Source organism: Bos indicus, chromosome 5 (assembly GCF_029378745.1).
Source record: "Bos indicus isolate NIAB-ARS_2022 breed Sahiwal x Tharparkar chromosome 5, NIAB-ARS_B.indTharparkar_mat_pri_1.0, whole genome shotgun sequence".
NCBI lineage: Eukaryota > Metazoa > Chordata > Mammalia > Artiodactyla > Bovidae > Bos > Bos indicus.
In genome coordinates, this window is record NC_091764.1 from 84780816 (window position 1) to 84804829 (window position 24014).

Below are 24014 nucleotides of genomic sequence, written 5' to 3' on the forward strand. Positions count from 1 at the left end.
CCCTCAGCTCCAACGCTGGAGGCTGTCGACCGAGGCGGGCGGCAGGCTGTAGTGGGGCGGAGCAACCTGTCAGGGAAGTGGGTAGGGCGCCGTCCGGAAGAACCCCAGCGCGACTGCGCGAACCAATCGCGAGGCTCTCCGCAGCGGCCCTGGGGCGCCAGTGGGCGGGGCTTGTCGTCCTGACAACGAGGGAGCGTTTGTCCACACAACCCAGAGATCACACTTGGCCGACTACCGAGGTCGTGTATGCATCAGCATGGTGAGCAGGGAACGTAGGGGAGCAGGGTCAAGGGGCGATCATTGATGCTCCTGCGCCGTGTTAAATGATATGGCAAGAGCCTGTCATATTTTATTAGAGGAGAGCGAGTCGGTTTAGGAAAGACCCCATATCCTTAGGGGGGATGGACCTCTCCTGAAGTATGGCCTTCCATTAGGGGTCAGATGGACCGGAGAGAGAGTCCAGACCGGTTTCTGCAAATGGGGAATGGCCAGTTTGTGGTGTTTTAATCAGATCAGCTGATGTTTTAATCTCCAGCTGCTGCTAAATTCAAATATTCGTCTCAATTTAGTTACTCCTAGTCGTGATAGACATTCCTGTGAAATTGCTTTTTTTTTTTAATTGCAGCTTGGTGGAAATGCATAGGTTTTTTTTTTTTTTTTTTTTTGGCCACCTCAGCAATTAATTGAAAGCTGCTGCAGTTTACTCTGCTTTGAAAAGTTGTTTTGTGTGGTCTTTTGTGGAAACTTGAATTGTTTTGTGATTCAGAGTGTGCAGCCTGCCTGGTGTTTAAGTATGATAAAGCTTCTTGTTTTGTTTTTCTGCACTCTTCAGCTGTCATGTCTTCTCCAGGAACACAGACCAACATGTAGCTATAACATGTTCTCGTTTCCCATTTTCTTAAACGTGATTTCCATCTTCTCCAGTGATTAAAACTAGATGGAAGTGGAAAGTGTAATTAGTTAATTATTTAATTCATTAATTAGGGAAAATATGGAGCATACTCTTTGTGCTTGGCACTAAACTGAAACGAAGTACACAAAGGTGATAATTACAATCTCTCCCTTGTATGGAAGACAGACTTAGAAAATTAATTACAATACAGTTTTATAACTGTAATCATTGAAGTGACTACGATGGAGTAACACAAAGATGGGAATGTTAAAATTAGGGCGGGAGAGGAAAGGGGGATGGGAAGAGCAGAGCAATGCTTTTCAAGCTGTGTTTTAAAGTATGATGAATTTACCGGAAGTAATGAGAAGAAACAGAGTGTGGAGAGCGTTTATATCAGGGAGAACAGAAAGTAAATGGATTTTAAACGGACTTAAAGCTGCTGATAACTTAAGGGAATAGGCACCTATTTATTATTTTCCAACCAGTACACAAGTCTCTTGTTTTTAGATCCCTTTGGCAGTCTTTCTCAAAATGTGGCTTCTGGAAAATTGGAATAAGCCCGGAATGGACTTGCCAGGCGGCTCTAGTGGTAAAGAACTTGCCTGCCAATGCAGGAGACATAAGAACCACAGGTTCCATTCCTGGGTGGGGAAGAGCCCCTGGAGGAGGGCATGGCAACCCACTCCAGAATTCCTGCCTGGAGAATCCCATGGACAGAGAGGTCTGGCAGGTTATAGCCTATGGGGTTACAAGAGGTGGACACTACTGAAGCGACTTAGTACGCATGCAAGCCTTGAATACCAGTTCAAGTGCAGATTTCAGGAACAGACTGGACTCCAGATCTAAGTATTAGTTTCCTAGGACTGCCAAGTAACAACATACCACAAACTAACTGGCTTCACCAATAGAAATTTATTGTTTCATAGTTTCAGAATCTAGAAGTCTTAGATTAAGGTGTTGTCAAGGCTATTCTCACCCTGCAGGTGCTAGCTTCTGCTTCTTTTTGTCTTGTGGCAGCATTATCCCATTCTTTGGTGTTCTCTGAGTGTGTGTGTGTCTGTGTCCACATTTCCCCCTTTTTACAAGGTTTCCAGTCTTATAGAATCAGAGGTCCGCCCTATTCCAGTATGACCTCATCTTAACTATATCAACAAGGACCCTCTTTCCAAACAAGGAAACACTTGGAGACACTGGGAGATAGGACTTATGTATGAATTTTGAGGGGACACAATTCAACTCATATCATGAACTGAATTACTTATGGGGAGAGAGAAGTGAGTATATACACTTTTAGGCCAGGAATATGCATTGTTATAACAGGCATCCCAGGTGATGCTTATGCTCTCTGAGAACTACTCTACTACTGGATGCTCTTATGATTTGCAGGAAGAATGAGTATATGTGGCTTCCCTGATAGCTCAGTTGGTAAAGAATCTGCCTGCAATGCAGGAGACCCTGGTTCGATTCCTGGGTTGAGAAAATCCACTGGAGAAGGAATAGGCTACCCACTCCAGTATTCTTGGGCTTCCCTTGCAGCTCAGCTGGTAAAGAGTCTGCCTGCAATGCAGGAGACCTGGGTTTGATCCCTGGGTTGGGAAGATCCCCTGGAGAAGGGAAAGGTTACCCTCTCCAGTATCCTGGTCTGGAGCATTCTATGGACTGTATAGTCCATGAGGTTGCAAAGAGTCGGACATGACTGAGTGATTTTCACTTTCACTTGATTATATGTACTTATCCCAAACTTGCCTCACATTAAAAGCATTAATGAGAGATGACAGTTTGCCCACCTTTAAAATTTAGCTGCTTTGGAACAGGGCCATTGCTGTTTACATATTCTGCTGTATAGAATTTATTTCAAGGTGGACATATGTTAACTATTAACGATAGCAAGTATGGTAAAAATAAAACACCTTTGTAAAAGTTGTGCGAGTTGAGTCACCATTCTTATGTCATCTCTAGTATCTCAGAGAACTTTGTGTGTAAATCATTAATAAATACCTGTTGAATGAATTAATGAGATATATGCACTTTATAAGAACATATAATCTACTGCTTGATGTCAGTTTTAACATTTATGTTTTATATAGTGATAACCTTATGGCTTGAACCATAACTTCTCTTGTACTAGTCTTCAAATGTGGAAAGTATATCATCTTACAGTCACATGATCCCCTACAAATTCCTTACCAGAAATCTAGTGAACACAAGGGCCAAATCAGGAAATTACAAGTAGTATTACTAAAAAATACTTGTAAATATTTATTGAAATGCTGTACTTTCTAAGATCTAAAAAAGCATACCTCTGCTTTAGGACACGTTGCTGAATAGAATCACTTTGCCATAGCTTTGCCTGTTTTAAATTACTGATTCTTTTCCTATAAAATCAGCAATCTAACTTGATAGAATGACTATTTCTCTGTGATGTGAAATCATTCCCACACATTTAGGCTTGACGTTAATACCAATACTTAGTTAATGATTTCTTGTTCTTTAGAACCCTTTAAATCAGTGCCTTCTTGACTGGTATTCTGTTTCATAATCAGATATTTCATTAAACACGGATCATTGATTGTCATAAGAAAGTGTAAAATTTACTTACAAAAGATGCTTCAGTGGGTGAACTATCATAGTGTTTTATAGACTTGTAGTTCTGTCTGAATTCTTTCCTAAAAAAACCTTTTGAGATAATTTTAGATTTAAAGAGAATCTGCAGAGGGTACAGAAAGTTCCCTTGTCTTTTTTACCTAGCTTCTCTTAATTTTAACATGTTAGGCAATCATGATATTTTTGTTTAAAATGTATGAATTATTTTTTAAATTTATCAATTCTTTTGTTTTTCCAACTTTTAGGCTCCCAAAGCAAAAAAGGTAGGTAGAAATTATTTCTCAAAATAGTTTTAAAGAGCTGACATTGTACAAATTGAATTTTTAAAACATTTTCTGGTAGTTGTATTATAGTTTATAGAGTTTACTAAGCTTAGTTTTTAGACATTAATGCTATCTAAATCATTGAATAATCCTTTACAATAACAGGACATATTTCAAATTTGATGTAGAAAAATGGTTCTAATTTCACAAAGACTTTTTTAAGATAGGCTTTAATTTTTACTTGTGTCTAGATTGAAAGTATTTTATTATTTGTGCTCTATAAAATTTTGGATTAAGAAGCTTTTTCTTCATTTCAGATAGACCCATAAAAATTTAGGTCCAAAACCTTCTGTGACTTAAAAGTGAACCCTAAGATAATATGTTTCTAAATGGGTTGCATGGTAACATGTACTGAATTTTTCTGTGCTTTGTTAAAATTTCCATTCCTTAAAGGATGTCTCAAGTAACTTTTTCTCTCTTCACTGAGTAGATTTATACTTTAAAGCAGCGATTATAGTCTCTTACTGGCAAACATATACATAGTTCATTTAACCTAAAAGTTCTTTTTTTAATCAGTTGCCAAAGGATTATCATGCAAAAAATGTGTCTATTCTTAAAAAATTGGCAACCTGATAACACTGTCCCCATAAGGGAACAGTTGGCTAGACAAGTGACAGCTACCCCTTTTTGGAAATGCTTCCCCTTTTGTTGTAGTCCAGACTATGACCAAATCTCTTTCATTATTTACCTCTCTGGTCCCAACGGAATTTCGATTTGGAATGCCAGATTTAAGTCATATCTGAAGAGTCACCACTCTGTTAATTTCCTATCATTTTTTCTTGTGAAATCAATTGTACTATGTTCTAATAGCACATGAATTAGAACATACCTCAATTATAATACCTGTCATTTTATTGTAATAATTTTTCATTGTGAGCTGCTTAAGGTCAAGAACATGTTTTATTTATTTTTGGATCCATAGTGTTTAGTCTGGCACATAGTAGAAATTCACTGAATATTTGTTGAATAAATATATAATACTCCATTTGCCCTACCATTACTTTAAAACACTTGGGCCTATGATTATTTAAGAAGAAATGCTTCTATAAATGTGTCTTTGGTATTTATACAGTTAAACATTTTTTCAAAAAATACTGTTGAGTGCCGTCAGTGTTTGCTTTTCTCAGTCACTTGAACCCACTACCCACCTGATAACTGTGTTAGGGACTGTGGATATAACTGAGCGACATTTATAAAGCACAGTCTTATGGGGAGTATTCTGGAGGACTACAGTCATTTATATATGGGTCTACAGTAGTTTATTAGTTTGTGTGGACATTTCATTTTTGGCTTTACATAGTGAAATCTTAGAGGCATTGTTTTAAATATGAAAAGTTTTCACTTAATGATGTCATATTTTTATTAATTCTAGGATACTCGTCTTTTTACATTTCACGTTTTAACATGACTGAAATTGAGATATATCTTACGGTTGCTAATAGCTTCCAATCATTGTAGTCCTGAATTGACATCTTTTTCCTCCAGAGATGTTTGCTTCTGTCAGTCACATGGGCTTACTACCAACCCAGTACTACTTTAAATTCTCTTCTTGAGGGTTTTTGGACCACACTAATGATATAAGTCAGACTCATGAACTGGCTTGTGGTTTAAATTTTGAGGGATTTTTTTTTTCTTTCTTTCTATTCATTTTCAGGATTGATAGATGCAAGTTTCCTTGCTATGTCTTTCTGTATCGTGGGTTCATTTGTGTTTACCTAGCATCCAGCTATATACAGTCATCTTCTTTTACATTTCTATCTTGGGAATGTAATCTATTTCCTTTTTTGGTATAACAATTTATACCAGTTTATAATAATTTATAATAATTTAAAGGTACATCTTACATTCGATGGCATTATAGATTCTATGGAGTAAATATATCTTGGGGACCTTTTTTTGTTTCAACACATTGAGATTGCATCACTTCTTTTCACAGCTGTATCACATTTCATGGAAGTATGTCTATGATTTTTATATTGTTCCTATTTTTTGCTACCACATACAAGATAGAAATGAAGACTCTTGTATATAAGACTTTGCAAACATATGAAAAAATAGTTGCTTCATTCATTTTGCAGTGTTCTAGGTAGTTAAGAGTACAGCGGCAAGACAAGGGTCCCTGTCCTCTTGAAACTTACATTCTTTTTTTTCCAAGCTTTATTAAGATATAATTGACATATAACATCATGTAAACTTCAAAGTATACAATGTAATGATTTGACATAAGTATGTAAATATTATGAAACAATTACCAATATAAGATTGCTTAATACATCCATCACCTCACATAATTACCATTTTGTATGAGTATACATGTGTTGAGAACACACACATACATACACACACATCACACATCACATTTTCTTTATCCCTTCATCTGTAGATTGACAGCACTTGTTTTCAGTCTTGACTTGTGAATGACATCTCACTGCACATGAAGCTGCAGATATCCCTGAAGAGAGCGATTTAATTTCATGATGCTTGCATTCTGTCTGGGGAGGGGAGGTGAAGAAAAAAGTATAATTTTAGATTGCTTGGAATGTACAGAAAACCAAGAAAGGAGTCAGTGAGAAATGTAGGGTAGGGTGTAATGGTGATGCTATTTCGTATAGGGTGAGTGAAGAACTAAAGTTTGAGAAGAGACCTGGTTGAAATGACATTCTAGGCAGAAGAAACGGTTATTGCAAAGACCCATAGTTGGGACTGACCTTGGTGGTTAGAATCTAAGTGAGCAAAATAGAAAATGAAAGATAAAGCATGAAGTGCGGGGTGGTGAGGGTAGAGGGGTGGGCAGAAGGATTGGGGGAGAGAAGTAGGAGCCAATTCATAGTCATGTAGGCTATGGTGAAATGCCTGGATTTTATTCTGAGCGTGGGAGAGTTGTACACAGAAGAGTGACATGATCTGATTTACATCTTTAAATGGTCACTGGAAACTTCACTGTAGGGAAGCAAGAGTAGAAGTAGGAGTGCCAGTTAGGAGGCCGCTGCATCAGTGTCGGTCTGAAGTCTTTACACCAAGGTGAACTCTTTCCTGGAAAAAAAAAAAATCTACTGTCTTTAAGTCCTGTCCTTTTGCCATTGCATCTCTCCTTCTGCTTTATAAAACAAAGGCGTGTGTCTCATCCATTCTAAGTCTTACATGCTTCATTGCCCTAGATCCTTGACTATGAAACTATAGGACAGTTCAAAATACTGATACTGGCAAAGCATTGTTTAATCAAGGCACCAAAGACTTCTTGTTTTTATCTGTCTTACAAGTAAGTGGTGAAATGTGGCCTTTGAAATATTGAGATATTCTGAATGTCCTATATATTGTAGTGTGGAGTGGTGGAGCTGGTATTAATTTTTCTTTAGTGGCATTGCTTGTAATTTTATTGTCAAATGATGATGCAGAAAAATCCTCTCACAGTGTAATTTATTGATAAAATATCCAAGCTTGAAAAGTAATAACATTAATTTTTTTAATGAAGAAAGATGAAAACTATCAGTAAAAATGTAAATTAGCTTAATATTTTTACATAGACCTTAAAGTTTCCTTTGAAACTTCATATAATTTAAATTAGTGTTATTCATTGCAAAAACTAGGAAATTGTATAAGACTATCATAAAGGTTATAACTCCTGGTGCACTGTTAAAAGACCCATTACTGCTTTTACATCAATATGTTTTCTTCAGAAACCACTGTACTTCATGAACTAGCAGAAGACATTGATTGGATTATAAGGAAAAACTCCCTTAAATATTAATGAATGTACAGGTTAACTCCAAATACTTTAATTTGAATTGATTTTACTTGAATACATTGAGACTGATACCCAAGTACCTCTAGGCATGGAAGTATAAAGAATGATCTAAAAGGGGACCCTATCGCTCATTTCTCTATGTATATCCTATTTTTGAGGCCTTGGTTGCCTAAAATTTGAGTCCTAGCTTCTATTGAACATTCAGTGTTGACCCTAAAATATAAATGGTGTTAGGTTCAAGACATTAAATAATTGCATCTTTTAAAACAAAGTGTAAGGAAATGTAATTGTCTCATACCTGACTTATAATAAAAAAAAGAGCTTATCATGATGATGCATATTAACATTTATTTGTAGAGAAACATGAAGTCAAACTGTCTCTGATATAAAGTAAGTATGATATGGCTAGTTGGTTTAACTTTGAAGGCTGGGTTTTGTTAATAAGCTAAATAGACCTGTTTTAATACTCTGAAAGAGCAAAATCTACAGTTTTAAATTTACAGTTTTGATCAATTTAAAATCAAAACAAGTGGTAAGATAAATTTGTTTCAAAAATATTATTTTGACTTTCCCATTTTCAGTCATACTGGCCTTAAGACATTTTAGATCAACCTTTCTGCTGCAAACAATAAATAATGCTGAGTAAAATATATATGTATAGATCAAAACTATCATCTTAAAAGCACCTAAGAGCTGATAAAACAGTAAGAGATTATCAGGCAAAAACCTAAATTAAGGTAGGAACCAAAGAAGCACTAAAACTCTTTTTCATGAGAGTATTTGCTTTTCAATTCAGTTGCTCAGTCGTGTCCAACTCTTTGCAACCCCATGGACTGCAGCACTCCAGGCCTCCCTGTCCATCACCAACTCCCAGAGTTTACTCAAACTCATGTCCATTGAGTCAGTGATGCCATCCACCCATCTCATCCTCTGTCATCCCCTTCTCCTTCTGCTTTCAATCTTTCCCAGCATCAGGTGAGTCAGTTCTTCAAATAAGTCAGTTCTTTCAAATGAGTCAGTTCTTGCAAATGAGTCAGTTCTTCGCATCAGGTGGCTAAAGTGTTGGAGTTTCAGCTTCAACATCAGTCCTTCCAATGAATATTCAGGACTGATGTCCTTTAGGATGGACTGGCTGGATCTCCTTGCAGTCCAAGGGACTCTCGAATCTTCTCCAACACCACAATTCAAAAGCATCAATTCTTCTGTGCTCAGCTTTCTTAGTAGTCCAACTCTCACATCCATACATGACTACTGAAAAAATAGCTTTGACTAGACGGACCTTTGTTGATAAAGTAACGTCTCTGCTTTTTAATATGCTGTCTAGGTTGGTCATAACTTTCCTTCCAAGGAGTAAGCGTCTTTTAATTTCATGGCTGCAGTCACCATCTACAGTGATTTTGGAGGCCAAAAAAATAAAATCTCTCACTGTTTCCACTGTTTCCCCATCTATTTGCCATAAAGTGCTGGGACCAGATGCCATGATCTTAATTTTCTGAATGTTGAGTTTTAAGCCAAGTTTTTTTTGTAGAAGTGGTTAAATCTTGAATTTCTGGTCTTAACAGCCACAATGGAAGCCAAAAAAAAGTGGAGTGATGTCTTCAGTGTGCTGAAAGTAAATAACTGACAATTTAGAATTCTGTATCATCTTTCAAAACAAAGGTGAAATAAAAATGTTTTCTCAGGGAATTCCCTGATAGTCCAGTAGTTAGGACGCTCTGCTTTCACCATCATGGGCCTGGGTTTGATCCCTGGTTGGGGAAGAACTAAGATCCTGAAAGTCACACAGCAGTGAGGCCAAATTAAAAGCATTTTCTCAAGCAAAAATTGTGTTTTCCACCTGCAAACCAGATTATATATGTAAGGTATAAAACAGTAATCCTAATAATGACATGTAGATTTAAAAAATAAACTGAAATACACGACAACAAACAACCCATAATAGTCATCAGTTGATAAATAAACAAAATGTGTATATCCATCTTACAATACCATGGAATATTTTTCAGCCATAAAACAGAAGTTTTATGATATATGCTGATACATGTTGTAGCATGGAAGAAGCTTGAAAATGTTGTTCTGAATGAATAAAGCTCGTTACCGAAGACCATACATTGTATGATTCCAGTTACATGAAATATAGAGAAAGTAACTGGTGGTATCATAGATCTGGGGGGTTGTGAGGAAATGGTGGGGGGGAAGCTGTGAATGTGTAAGGGGTTTCTTTGGGGGAAGTGATGAATATGTTCTAAAATTGATTATGGTGGTGGTTGCACAACTCTGAATGTGCTAAAAACCATTAAACTGTACACTTTAAATGGGTGAAATGTATGGCATATAAGTTTTATCTCAGTAAAACTGTTATTAAAAATATATGAAAACAGTATTTGGGTTTAGTTCAGTTCAGTTCAGTCGCTCAGTCATGTCCAACTCTCTGCAGCCCCATGAATCGCAGCGTGCCAGGCCTCCCTGTCCATCACCAACTCCCAGAGTTCACTCAGACTCACGTCCATCGAGTCGGTGATGCCATCCAGCCATCTCATCCTCCATCGTCCCCTTCTCCTCCTGCCCCCAATCCCTCCCAGCATCAGAGTCTTTTCCAATGAGTCAACTCTTTGCATGAGGTGGCCAAAGTACTGGAGTTTCAGCTTTAGCATCAGTCCTTCCAAAGAACACCCAGGACTGATCTCCTTTAGAATGGACTGGTTGGGTCTCCTTGCAGTCCAAGGGACTCAAGAGTCTTCTCCAACACCACAGTTCAAAAGCATCAATTCTTTGGTGTTCAGCTTTCTTCACAGTCCAACTCTCACATCCATACATGACAACTGGAAAAACCATAGCCTTGACTAGACGGACCTTTGTTGGCAAAGTAATGTCTCTGCTTTTTAATATCCTATCTAGATTGGCCATAACTTTACTTCTAAGGAATAAGCGTATTTTAATTTCATGGCTGCAGTCACCATCTGCAGTGATTTTGGAGGCCAGAAAAATAAAGTCTGACACTGTTTCCACTGTTTCCCCATCTATTTCCCATGAAGTGATGGGACCAGATGTCATGATCTTCGTTTTCTGAATGTTGAGCTTTAAGCCAACTTTTTCACTCTCCTCTTTCACTTTCATCAAGAGGATTTTTAGTTCCTCTTCACTTTCTGCCATAAGGGTGGTGTCATCTGCATATGTGAGGTGATTGATATTTCTCCAGGCAATCTTAATTCCAGCTTGTGCTTCTGCCAGCCCAGCGTTTCTCATGATGTACTCTGCATATAAGTTAAATAAGCAGAGTGACAGTATTTGGGTTGGGGAAGGATTATTTAAGATGTTCTAAAGTCCTTGTACTATTCGGTAGTATGATAAATATATATATATATATATATATATATATATACATACACACATGACTGGAATGGGTGAATTTAACTCAGATGACCATTATATCTACTACTATGGGCAGGAATCCCTTAGAAGAAATAGAGTAGCCATCATGGTCAACAAAAGAGTCCAAAATGCAGTACTTGGATACAATCTCAAAAACGACAGAATGATCTCTGTTCGTTTCCAAGGCAAACCATTCAATATCACAGTAATCCAAGTCTATGCCCCAACCAGTAATGCTGAAGAAGCTGAAGTTGAACAGTTCTATGAAGACCTACAAGACCTTCTGGAACTAACACCCCAAAACGATGTTGTTTTCATTATAGGGGACTGGAATGCAAAAGTAGGAAGTCAAGAAACACCTGGCTGCTGCTGCTGCTAAGTCACTTCAGTCGTGTCTGACTCTGTGCAACTCCATAGACGGCAGCCCACGAGGCTCCCCCGTCCCTGGGATTCTCCAGGCAAGAACACTGGAATGGTTGCCATTTCCTTCTCCAATGCAGGAAAGTGAAAAGTGAAAGTGAAGTCGCTGAGTCTTGTCCAACTCTTAGTGACCCCATGGACTGTGGCCCACCAGGCTCCTCCATCCATGGGATTTTCCAGGCAAGAGTACTGGAGTGGGGTGCCACTGGAGTAACAGGCATATTTGGCCTTGGAGTACAGAATGAAGCAGGCCAAAGGCTTATAGAGTTCTGCCAAGAGAACACACTGGTCATAGCACACACCCTCTTCCAACAACACAAGAGAAGACTCTACACATGGACATCACAAGATGGTCAACACCAAAATCAGATTGATTATATTCTTTGCAGCCAAAGATGGAGAAGCTCTATACAGTCAGCAAAAACAAGACCGGGAGCTGACTGTGGCTCAGATCATGAACTCCTTATTGCCAAATTCAGACTGAAATTGAAGAAAGTGGAGAAAACCACTAGACCATTCAGGTATGACCTAAATCAGATCCCTTATGATTATACAGTGGAAGTGATAAATAGATTTAAGGGACTAGATCTGATAGAGTGCCTGATGAACTATGGACTGAGGTTCATGACATTGTACAGGACACAGGGATCAAGACCATCCCCATGGAAAAGAAATGCAAAAAAGCAAAATGGCTGTCTGGGGAGGCCTTACAAATAGCTATGAAAAGAAGAGAAGTGAAAAGCAAAGGAGAAAAATAAAGATATACTCATTTGAATGCAGAGTTCCAAAGAATAGCAAGAAGAGATAAGAAAGCCTTCCTCAGCGATCAATGCAAAGAAATAGAGGAAAACGGTAGAATAGGAAAGACTAGAGATTTCTTCAAGAAAATTAGAGATACCAAGGGAACATTTCATGCAAAAATGGGCTCAATAAAGGAAAGAAATGGTATGGACCTAACAGAAGCAGAAGATATTAAGGATAGGTAGCAAGAATACACAGAAGAACTGTACAAAAAAGATCTTCACGACCCAGATAATCATGATGATGTGATCACTCACCTAGAGCCACACATCCTGGAATACGAAGTCAAGTGGGCCTTAGGAAGCATCGCTAAGAACAAAGCTAGTGGAGGTGATGGAATTCCGGTTGAGCTATTTCAAATCCTGAAAGATGATGCTGTGAAAGTGCTGTACTCAATATGCCAGCAAATTTGGAAAACTCAGCAGTGGCCACAAGACTGGAAAAGGTCAGTTTTCATTCCAATCCCAAAGAAGAGCAATGCCAAAGAATGCTCAACAAACTGCACAATAGCACTCATCTCACACGCTAGTAAAATAATGCTTAAAATTCTCCAAGCCAGGCTTCAGCAATATGTGAGCCGTGAACTTCCTGATGTTCAAGCTGGTTTTAGAAAAGGCAGAGGAACCAGAGATCAAGTTTCCAACATCCACTGGATCATGGAAAAAGCAAGAGAGTTCCAGAAAAACATCTATTTCTGCTTTATTGACTATGCCAAAGCCTTTGACTGTGTGGATCACAATAAACTGTGGACGATTCTTAAAGAAATGGGAATACCAGACCACCTGACCTGCCTCCTGAGAAATCTGTATGCAGTTCAGGAAACAACAGTTAGATCTGGACGTGGAACAACAGACTGGTTCCGAACTGGGAAAGGAGTACGTCAAGGCTGTATACTGTCACCCTGCTTATTTAACTTATATGCAGAGTACATCATGAGAAATGCTGGGCTGGAAGAAGCACAAGCTGGAATCAAGATTGCCTGGAGAAATATCAGTAACCTCAGATATGCAAATGACACTACCCTTATGGCAGAAAGTGAAGAAGAACTAAAGAGCTTCTTGATGAAAGTCAAAGAGGAGAGTGAAAAAGTTGGCTTAAAGCTCAACATTCAGAAAACTAAGATCATGACATCCGGTTCCATCACTTCATTGCAAATAGATGTGGAAACAGTGGCTGACTTTATTTTTTGGGCTGCAAAATCACTGCAGATAGTGACTGCACCTGTGAAATTAAAAGATGCTTACTCCTTGAAAGGAAAGTTATGACCAACCTAGACAGTGTATTAAAAAGCAGAGACATTACTTTTCCAACAAAGGTCCGTCTAGTCAAGGCTATGGTTTTTCCAGTAGTCATGTGTGAATGTGAGAGTTGGACTATAAAGGAAGCTGAGTGCCTAAGAATTGATGCTTTTGAACTGTGGTGTTGGACAAGACTCTTGAGAGTCCCTTGGACTGCAAGGAGATCCAACCAGTCCATTCTAAAGGAGATCAGTCCTGGGTGTTCTTTGGCAGGAATGATGTTGAAGCTGAAACTCCAATACTTTGGCCCCCTGATGCAGAGAGCTGACTCATTTGGAAAGACCCTGATGCTGGGAAAGATTCAGGGCAGGAGGAGAGGTGGACGACAGAGGATGAGATGGTTGGATGGCATCACTGACTCAATGGACATGGGTTTGGGTAGACTCTGGGAGTTGGTGATGGACAGGGAGGCCTGGCGTGCTGTGGTTCATGGGGTTGCAAAGAGTGGGACATGACTGAGTGACTAAACTGATTGAACTGAAAGGCTTAGATGATGATCAGCGTTTTTTTAGCGATGAGGTATTTTTAAGTTAACGTGCATACCTTTTTTTAGACACAATGCAATTGTGCACTTAATAGACTACAGTATGGTATAAACATAACTTTTATATGTACTGGGAAACCAGAATATTTGTGACTTACAATATTGCAATAGTCACTTTACTGTGGTAATCTGGAACAAACTTGCAGTATCTCCAGAGTATGCCTGTTTTATGAATGAAAAGAGAGACATGATTTTAACAATAAATGACATAATTGGAAGAGATTTATATGCCAATAAATTAGAAAATTCAGATGAATTATGCAAATAGAAAAAAAATTCTTAAGCTGTTTCATGAAGAAGTCAAAAACCTGAAAGTCCTATAATCATGTAAGAAATTATATTAGTGGCTTCAGTTTTTCCCAGAAGGAAAATCCTAGGTCTGTAAGTCTTTGATAGCTTGTTCTTCGTTCAAAGATTAATTATTTCATTTTGTTATGAGTTATTCTAGAGCATGGAAAAAGAGCAAACATTCCTAATTCATTTTGAGTTACCTGGGTGACCTGGGAATAGTATGAGAAAGGAAAATTGAAATTCATTTCACAAACATAAATGCAAAATTTCTTACTGACAAAATATTAGTACACTCAATTGGAAGTATATAGAATGATAAAAAATCATGACCCAATTCAGCTTATCTCAGGGTGACAGAATTGGTTTAATGTAAGAAATAAAGTTAATAAAATTAGACTGAGTTAGAAATTCAGTTACTGTACCTTAATAGGTTATAGGGCACTTCCTTACCCTGATAAGCATTATCTGTGTTTTAAATAAACAAAAAACTGCCAGAGAAGCAAAATACTGACATTAACAAATATTGACCAGGATAATGATTATGGGAGTGTAAATTGGAATAATTACTCTGGAAAATTCAATTTCAACTACATTGAAAATACACATACCCACTAGTTTTACCTCTAGGTGTATGCACTAGAGAAACTCCTGTGTGGACACCACGATACATACACTTAAAGGTTTATAGAAGCATTATGCATGATAGTGACAAACTAGAAATCATCCGGTGTCAATCAGTAGAAGAATGGATAAATAATGAGTTACTATTCAGCAATGAAAATACACAGCTGCAGCTGTATCCCCCCTTGAATGAATCTTTCAAAGTACAATTTGTATCTAAAGAAGTAAATCACACTAGAGGATAAATATTGTATTATTCTACTTACAGAAAATATCTAGAGTAATCAAGCTCATAAATACAGAAAGTAGGATGGTGATCAATAGGGGCTGGGTTGTAGGCAGAGCTGGAGTTAATGTTTTAAGGATACAGAGTTTAGTTTGGGATGAAGAAAAAGTTCTGGAGGTGAACGGTGGTGAGCGTTGTACAACAATGTGAATGTACTTAATGCCACTGACCTGCACACTAAAAAATGGTTAAAATGGTAATTTTTTGTTATGTATATTTAATGACAGTAAGTTAATGAATTACAGTTGTATTCAAAAAATAGAATTTGATTTATGTAAAATTCAAAAGTAAGAAAACTATATTGTTTAGGAATACTTTTAAGAAAAACAAGAACATCATCACAAAAATTAGTGATTACTGTAGAAGTAATTTTTTTGGCAAGTCAATATAATTTTTGGCATCTGTTGTGGAAATAACTTGAAAAATTGCATGATATAGCTGTAACCTGTTTCATTTGCTTTTTAATATAAACTAGATTTTTCATTTTCTGTATCTATAAAAATTCAAATAGAATCTGTCTGAATCCTTATTTTCTTCATCAATAGCTAACATTAATCCTTATCTAGGAGGATAATTGCTTTACAATGTTGCACTGGTTTCTGGAGTACAACAATGTGAATCAGTCATAAGTGTACATATATCCCCTCCCTCTGAAGCCTCCCTCCCACAAAAAAAAAAAAAAAAAAAAAAAATCCTTATCTAGTAAAATTTTACTGTTTATGTGTTAATATTTACTTACCAAAATTTGTAATATAAAATGTTGTTTTATTCAATTGTATACCAAAATAATTAAAAAATTAACCCAATCCAGAGCAAAATTTATATTGCTTAGAAAGTTAGAGTCAAGGAAATTGAAAGTTTCATACATATTTTTATAATATTTCCATATCCTATTTATGATAGGAAAATCAGCAAAAGTTTTTCAAGTGTATTACATTAGGGTGAGATTCTGTGGGGTGAGTGGAATGGAGATATGAAATCAAAGAAAAAAGGATTAGAAAACTTTTATTTAAAATGCTTATTCATATTTTTAATTGAAATTGGCCATTAAATCACTATATTATGTAGATCCATTGGGTATATTTTAAATGATGAATATAATATGTAAAAGAGTGATGTTACAGTTTTCTTTTACATATTTAAACTTGTGGTTAAAAGTTTTCAGTGTCAGCTTAAAAGTGTGAAGGGGTACATAGCTTTTCAAAATTCTTTTAGGGATATGAACAAATAATTTTAAAAATTACTGATCAACTACATCTGAGGAGGAGAAGCCAGAAAAGAAGTCTAAGAAGAGGGGGAGGAAGCAAAATCAGTATCAACCTGATGGCCTAATGAAGAAAATATTTCAAGATGGAGAAAGAAAACTTTGTCAAATGATGATAAAATGAGGACTGAAAATTGGCCATTGTCATTGGAAACATGACTATCTTAAGCTTCCATGACAAGAGAGGCTTAAATGGTACAATAGAAATGAAAGCCTGATTGGAATGGAGCATGCAAGAAATGAAAGCCTGATTAGAATGGAGCATGCAGGAAATGGGGACGTAGAAGCAGTGGGCAACTCCCTTTAGGCAGTCTGATATAAAAGGTAACAGCATTGGAGCAAAAGAGTGGGAAGTAAAAGGGAGGGAGAAATCTGTGAATAACTAGAGGTGTTAACTGGGGCTTCCCTGGTGGCTCAGCTGGAAAGAATCCACCTGCAATGTGGGAGACCTGGGTTTGATCCCTGTGTTGGGAAGGTGCCCTGGAGAAGGGAAAGGCTACCCACTCCAGTATTCTGGCCTGGAGAATTCCATGGATTATATAGTTCATGGGGTTGCAAAGAGGCAGATAAGACTGAGAGGTGTTAATTACAGGAGCCAAATCTTAAATAGATAGTAAGGGATAGGATCCAGTGTAAAAGTGGGAGATTCAGCTTTCAGTAGCAAAAGGTACATACAATCCATCCACGGATAACAAGAAGGAAAGCAAAGATAGAGGTAGGTTCAAAGATTTGGTGTGTATTCTTAAAGTTGGGCTTCCCAGGTGGCTCAGATGGTAAAGAATCTACCTGCAATGTAGGAAACCCAGATTCAATCTCTGGGTTGGAACTATCCCCTGGAGAAGGGCACTCCAGTATTCTCGCCTGGAGAATTCCATGAACAGAGGAGCCTGGTGGGCTACTGTCCATGGGGTAGCAAAGAGTCGGACACGACTGAGCAACTAACATTCTTACAATCTTAAAGTTTCTAGTGATGTTAAGAGGTAAGGTCAACACTTGAGAGTAGGAAAGAGAAGACGATTTTGGAAGTTTGAAGAGTGAGGAGAATGAAATCAGTTCAGTTCAGTTCAGTCAGTCAGTCGTGTCTGACTCTTTGTGACCCCATGAATCGCAGCACGCCAGGCCTCCCTGTCCATCACCAACTCCTGGAGTTCACCCAAACTCATGTCCATCGAGTCGGTGATGCCATCCAGCCATCTCATCCTCTGTCGCCCCCTCCTCCTCCTGCCCCCAATCCCTCCCAGCATCAGGGTCTTTTCCAATGAGTCAACTCTTCGCATGAGGTATACTGGATGGTGCTTAGAGCCTGTTTAAAATTTGTGCTCACAAATTTGAACTCATGTATTTTTCTCTGGTAAGGTTCAGCTGCCCCTATGGTGAGCACAGAATAAATGAAGAGTTGAGTTTAACTAGAACTAGGAATTTGGCAGCGGAACTTCTCAGAGGGAGAGGAACATAGGGGAGGTGGAGATATATGTTAGTGATAATGGTGATGAACTGTGAAATCTAACTGGGGTAAGAAGTGACAGTATGGGAAGAGGGGATTGATGAATGGTGGAAAAGTGACAGGGCTAGTGAACTGGAGATTCCGCTGGTGCATTCTGCAGTAGGTGAGCCAAAAAGAGAAGATGGTCATCCAGGAGTCTGTATATCCCAAGGACTAGCCACACAATTGATTTCTAAATTTAGACTGTGCTCTTCTCTTTGTATACTCTCCTGTAAGGAAAATGGAGGGGAGGGGGTCATCACCAAGGTAGTTCTCAAGTCTGTATTCTGTAATCCTAATCTCTTTTCTGCACCTCAGTTCTTCAATGTCAATGCCTGAAAGCCTTGCCTGGATGCTCCACCAGCATTTTATACCAATTGTATATAAATTTCTCTAAGCAGTTCCTCTTTCTAATTTGCATCTTCTGGACTACTGTTCTTCCTTTCTGATTCTTCTCTGACTCCTTTCCTCTTCTTGCCTCCAGCTGTAATCATTATCAAATAAGTTAGCTTATACAATATTTATTAGCTCCATCCTCCATCTGCATTTCCAGTATCATGACTTTATAAGTTGTTAATAGTCACCAAAATGATGGTATCTTTATAATTATTCCCCCCCTAATACCAGGTTAGTTTTCAAGATAATAGCCACAGATCTTTTCAAAAACTTCTTGGGGGTTTCCAAGTCTTTTAGAATAATGTCCAATGTCCATGGCTTAGGCTTTGGCCTTCTTTTCCATTCTGGAGTCCATTGTTTCCTCTTCTTGGGGTCTTTTCCCAGGGCCATTCCAGTCTCTCCCAACTCTATAGCTTATGCCTGCATTTCTGTTCCTGGGGGTATCTTCCCTTCATATCTAAGTATTAAAATCCTTGGGGCACAGACTTACAAGCTAGCTGTTCTATACAAATTTTACTTGACCCCAGCTTTTGGAAATAATTTCTCCTTACTCCAGACTTGCAAAATAACTCTATATCTGTTAGTCATAAAAAAATTAATTTTTATAGACATGTGGCAGTGTTAAATATATTTTTACATATATTTTATTCTCATCCTTACAAAAATGAAGTGAGATTTTATTTAACACCACTTAAAAGATGTGAAACCTGGGAATGATAGAATTAAATGGTATATACTTGTCAATGTCAATTTTGCCTTTGAATAATTTATATGCTAATTTTCCTACTGTTTCTGTATTTTGTCCTTACGGCCAGGAGTCAAGGCTTTGCACTTAATAGACAGTCTTATTTGAATAAATAGAGGACTAGATTCATGGAAGTAAAAGTGCTTTTAAGTAGTTTGTATACATGTTAATAACCTTTTTAAAAGTTGTGACCTTTATTAAGTCTGGCAGTAAGAAAAAGAAAATCACCAAAGCTGACCGGTTGAAGCAGATACTAGAGGAAGAAGAGAAACGACAAAAAGAGGAAGGTATAAGACACACAGTGGTAACTATTTTCATATGCAGGTAATGCTAACAATAGGTTGGCATTTCTGTCATCCAGTCAACACTTTTTAAAGACAATTTTCAAAATTTTTAATTTTTTGAATTTAATGTTTTATAATGGGCTTCCCTGGTAGCTCAGTGGTCAAGTATCCTCCTGCAATGCAGAAGACACCGTTTCGATCCCTGGGTCAGAAAGATCCCCCGGAGAAGGAAATGGCATCCCACTCCAGTATTCTTGCCTGGGAAATCTCATGAACAGAGGAGCCTGGTGGGCTACAGTCCATGGAGTCACAAAAGAGTCGGACACAACTTAGCAACTAAACAACAGTGTTTTATAGTAGCTGTTTATTTTTTAAAGCTTACCCACCAATCACTTTCAGATATATCTTGAAGGAGAGTTGCCAAATAAAATACAGGATGCCCAGTTAAATTTGAATTTCAGATAAACAATGGATAATTTGGGATAATTTACCCATGCAATATTTAGGATATACTTGAACCAAAAAAAAAAAAGTCCATTATTTATCTGAAATTCAAATTCATCTGAGCATCCTATATTTTTATTTGCTAAATATGGCAATCCTATCTTAAAGTGTTTATATCATTAATTACTGATTAAATTGAGAGCTTTGGTGCTGATTGTGCAGTAAGAATTCTTAAACTCGAATTAAATTTGGGAAATATATACTAGCAAGAAACATATAGAGCAGCCTAAGTTCTTACAGTGTAATAATATCTATTTGTCAAATTTAAAGAGGATTTTCATTTGTTAAAGAATTTCAGGAAATTAATTATAGAAATTAATAAAAATTTGGTTATTTAAAATACCGAAAAGTGACTTTAAAAATCTGAATAGTTCAAATAGTTGTATCTTTTAACATGAAGAACATCCGTTGAGTCATACTGGGTTTTAAATGTCTGTCCTTCCCAAGTGGCTCAGTGGTAAGGAATCTGCCTACCAATGCAGGAGAGGCAGGTTTGAGATCCCCTGGAGGAAGAAATAGCAACCCACTCCAGTATTTTTGCCTGGAAAATCCCATGGACAGAGGAGCCTGGTGGGGTTACAGTCCATGAGATCGCAAAGAATCAGACATGACTTAGCAACTGAGTGCCACCAGCACATTAGTTTCCAAGTTGATTTTTTATTAATAATCATATAAATCGTTTAGGTGACTTATGATAAGAATACAGTATCAGGACCTACTGTTTGGGGAATGTTTTATTATTTTGGGTTAAACTCATATTCTTTAACATATATTTCATGTTTTATTTTTTAACAGTGAAAGCAAGAGAAAATTTAGGTAGTTACTTCTGATGGTGTGGATGTCACGAGATTATGGAAATTTGAAGATTTTACCTCTTTTTAATTACCCATGATAGATCTGTCACTTTTCATTTATTAAAATCATTATTATATTGTTATAAACTTTTTGGAGAAGAGAAATATAATTGTGGGCCAGAAATTTTGAGAGTCGTGTTGTTTTTTTGAAAGAAATCTGGCAGTTTTATTTCTACCACATGATAAAGGTTGTGACTTATATCTAGTATTCTACCACCACTATATCTTAAATATTTGAAGTCGCTTCAAGCGCTTAAAAACAGACTAAAAAATTTTCTTGCTGTTCTTCAGAGGAAGCACGTGTGAAATATGAAAAAGAAGAAATGGAAAGACTTGAAATACAACGAATTGAGAATGAAAAATTGCAAAAACTTGAAGCAAAAGTAAGTAAACATTAATGATATTATTACTGAAGACAAACTATGTGGCTATCAGATCCATTTTGGAGAAGAAAATGCAGCCCACTCCAGTATTTTTGCCTGGGAGATCCCATGGACAGAGTAGCCTGGTGGGCTATTGTCCATTGGGTCACAAAAAGTCAGACATGACTTAGAAACTAAAACAACAGCAATCAGATCTATTTGGCCATTTAATATCATTCTCTTCCATAGATACCCATAATATTTACGTCTGTATGAACTGGTTTAACTCATTTGATCCTACCATAAAGTTATGGTGGGTAAATTATTACCCACATTTCACAGATGAGGAAATTGGGGAATATGGAGAGATTTAAGCAGCTAATAAATTTCATAGCCAAGACTTAGATAGAAGTAGTCTTGCTTCAGAGCTCATGCTTATAACCACTAAGTTATTATTCTCAATCTATCTTATAGATAATTAAATAGGAACCAAAAAATGTTCAAATTCTACCTCTCCTTTTAAAATTTCACTTCTCTTTTTCACCAGATTTCTTCATTATTGAATCAGTAGTTCTGAGACCTTTTAATCTCAGGACAAAGCCTCATTACTATTAAAAAGTGAAGATCCCCAAGAAGTTTTTGTTTAGATGGTTTATATGTATCAATATTTATCATATTAGAAATTAAAACAAATTTCAAGATATTTATTGTATTAGTAGAGATTAGACATTGTTAAATGTAAACATGAATTAAAAAGTAAACACATTAAACATACTTAAAGAAAAAAGCAATTGCAGTATTTATTGAGTTATAAAATTATATTAGTTTCAAATGTATGACATAATGATTCAATAGTTGTATGTATTGTGAAATGATCCCACAATAAGTCTAGTTAACATCCGTTACCACATAAATGTATATTTAAATTAGGAAAATGAGTGGCATTGTTTATATCTCTTAAAGGTCTTTAATGTCTGACTTAACAAAAGACAACTGGACCTCATATGTATGCTGAGTCACTTCAGTCGTGTCTGACTCTGCGACCCTGTGGACTGCAGCCTGCCAGACTCCTCTGTCCATGAGATTTCTCTAGGCAAGAATATTGGAGTGGGTTGCCATGCCTTCCTCCAAGAGATCTTCCTGACCCCGGGATCTAACCTGAATCCCTTATGTCTAACCTGCATTGGCGGGCAGGTTCTTTACCTCTAGTGCCACCTGGGAAGCCCTCCTGGATCTCCTCCCTACTTCATTATTCCATCTCTTACAGTATGTGTTGTTTCCATTGAAATAAATATAAAGAAAGAAAATTTGGCCTCATATAGATAGTTGGAAAAAGGAGAAATATTGTAACAGCCTTTCAGATGATGGTGGATTCTTGCCTTGATACTATACTGAAACTCAATAGGTGGTAGCATCTTAATGTGGAATCTGAAACCAAATAAATGAACTTTATGTATTCTGTTACACTAAAATGTTGGTCTATTTTTATACTCTGAATAAATCTTGTATTGACACATGATTTTGCAACATCATGACTTGATAGCTTGGAAGAAAATGGTTCACTGAATTATTTGCTTCCAAATATTGATGTATTCTTATAATTCATTATCAAAAAGATCACATGCATTAGTGTCAACTTCAGCCAAACAGGTAAAGGTTTTAAGGATTGGGAAACTGTCAGCCTCCCTAGTAGTGGATACAGGTTTTCTAAAATTCAAATTTTTATTTGAAAGCTTGAGTTTTATCAAGGGCAGCAGTGTTTCCTGAAAGTGACATGGTCAGTTCATTCGTTTCTGACAGAAGGTCTGCCAAAGTACTCAAACAGTTGGACAGATGTTTATTTCTCAAGATAGCATTGTTCTTTGATATGCAGCAAAAGTGTTCTATGCATTCTTCCCATCTTACCACACAGAATATCAAAGGACACATACTTAAGTTTTTACATTTAATACAATTAATAATTTTTACTTCTTCATCAGGTCATTCTTATGTGAACCTGGCTACTTATACCCCTCTCCCCTGAAGAATATGACCACTAATAAAGCTTGTGCCTTGATTTGTACAAAGGCGCCAGCAATTTTATACCATCTTGCAAATGTGTACCCTGCAAAAAGAGCAAATAAAGTCATAATATTGTCATTAAAATAGATTTGACCTCACTGATCCCAAAAGAATTTGGAGGATCCACCTGGAGGCTGCATATCACACTATATACACCACTGTTTCAGATGAAACCTTTTAGAAATATCAGTTGCATTTAAACTAATTGTAGTATTCATCTTGAAATTAAATATTTGTCCAGTAAATTTTAGATGCTACTTACAAAATACAAAGCTGAAATTAAAAAAAAGATCAATGTATCTATGCCCACGAAACAGGATCTGGAAAGGAGAAATGAAGAGCTTGAAGAACTTTATTTGTTAGAAGCATGTTTTCCTGAAGCAGAGAAATTGAAACGAGATAATAGATTCCTTTCCCAGGTAAGACTGATTTTATTTTTTTAGCTAACACTTGTATACCATAAGAGGGAGTTATAATCCGATATCCATCTTAATAACAGGAAACTTTAAATGTGTCTATAAAAAACTTAATCTGACAAATCTCTCTCATTTGCTTGTAGCAAATTAAATTCATATTGCTTTTTAGAAATCTATTTGTCAATAAGATCCTTGACATTTTTATATCCTTTGACTCTGACTCTTTAATTTTGGGGAATTTATATTAAGGAAATTATCCTAAATTAAAATATAAAAAGTTTGACCCTGAGGCAATCGAGTGTTGTTCAAAACAGTGCAGCTTTGGAAACAATATCAGTGGTTAAAAAGGAAAAACTGTAATCATATGGCAAAGATTATAGTATAACTTAAAGCAAAAAAATTGTAATCCCAATATGATTGGGCTTCTCTGGTGGTTCAGACAGTAAAG

The 24014-nt window shown here is 36.9% G+C and overlaps 1 protein-coding gene across 8 annotated transcripts in view; it reads left to right on the forward strand.

Annotated features, from left to right (window-relative positions):
* Positions 1-151: 151 nt before the first annotated feature.
* Positions 152-24014, forward strand: part of DNAI7 (dynein axonemal intermediate chain 7) — an 87865-nt gene continuing 64002 nt past the window's right edge. The window contains exons 1-5 of one of the 8 annotated variants that reach the window (XM_070789949.1): positions 168-259; positions 3742-3759; positions 19288-19372; positions 21019-21110; positions 23468-23569. In XM_070789949.1, the coding sequence (XP_070646050.1) occupies positions 257-259; positions 3742-3759; positions 19288-19372; positions 21019-21110; positions 23468-23569 (300 nt within the window). In that variant the 5' untranslated portion in view covers positions 168-256. Of the gene's footprint in view, positions 260-3741; positions 3760-7931; positions 7955-19287; positions 19410-20668; positions 20916-21018; positions 21111-23467; positions 23570-24014 lie in introns of those variants that run through there. The other 7 variants (XM_070789950.1, XM_070789948.1, XM_070789943.1 and 4 more) reach the window with 7 other exon arrangements.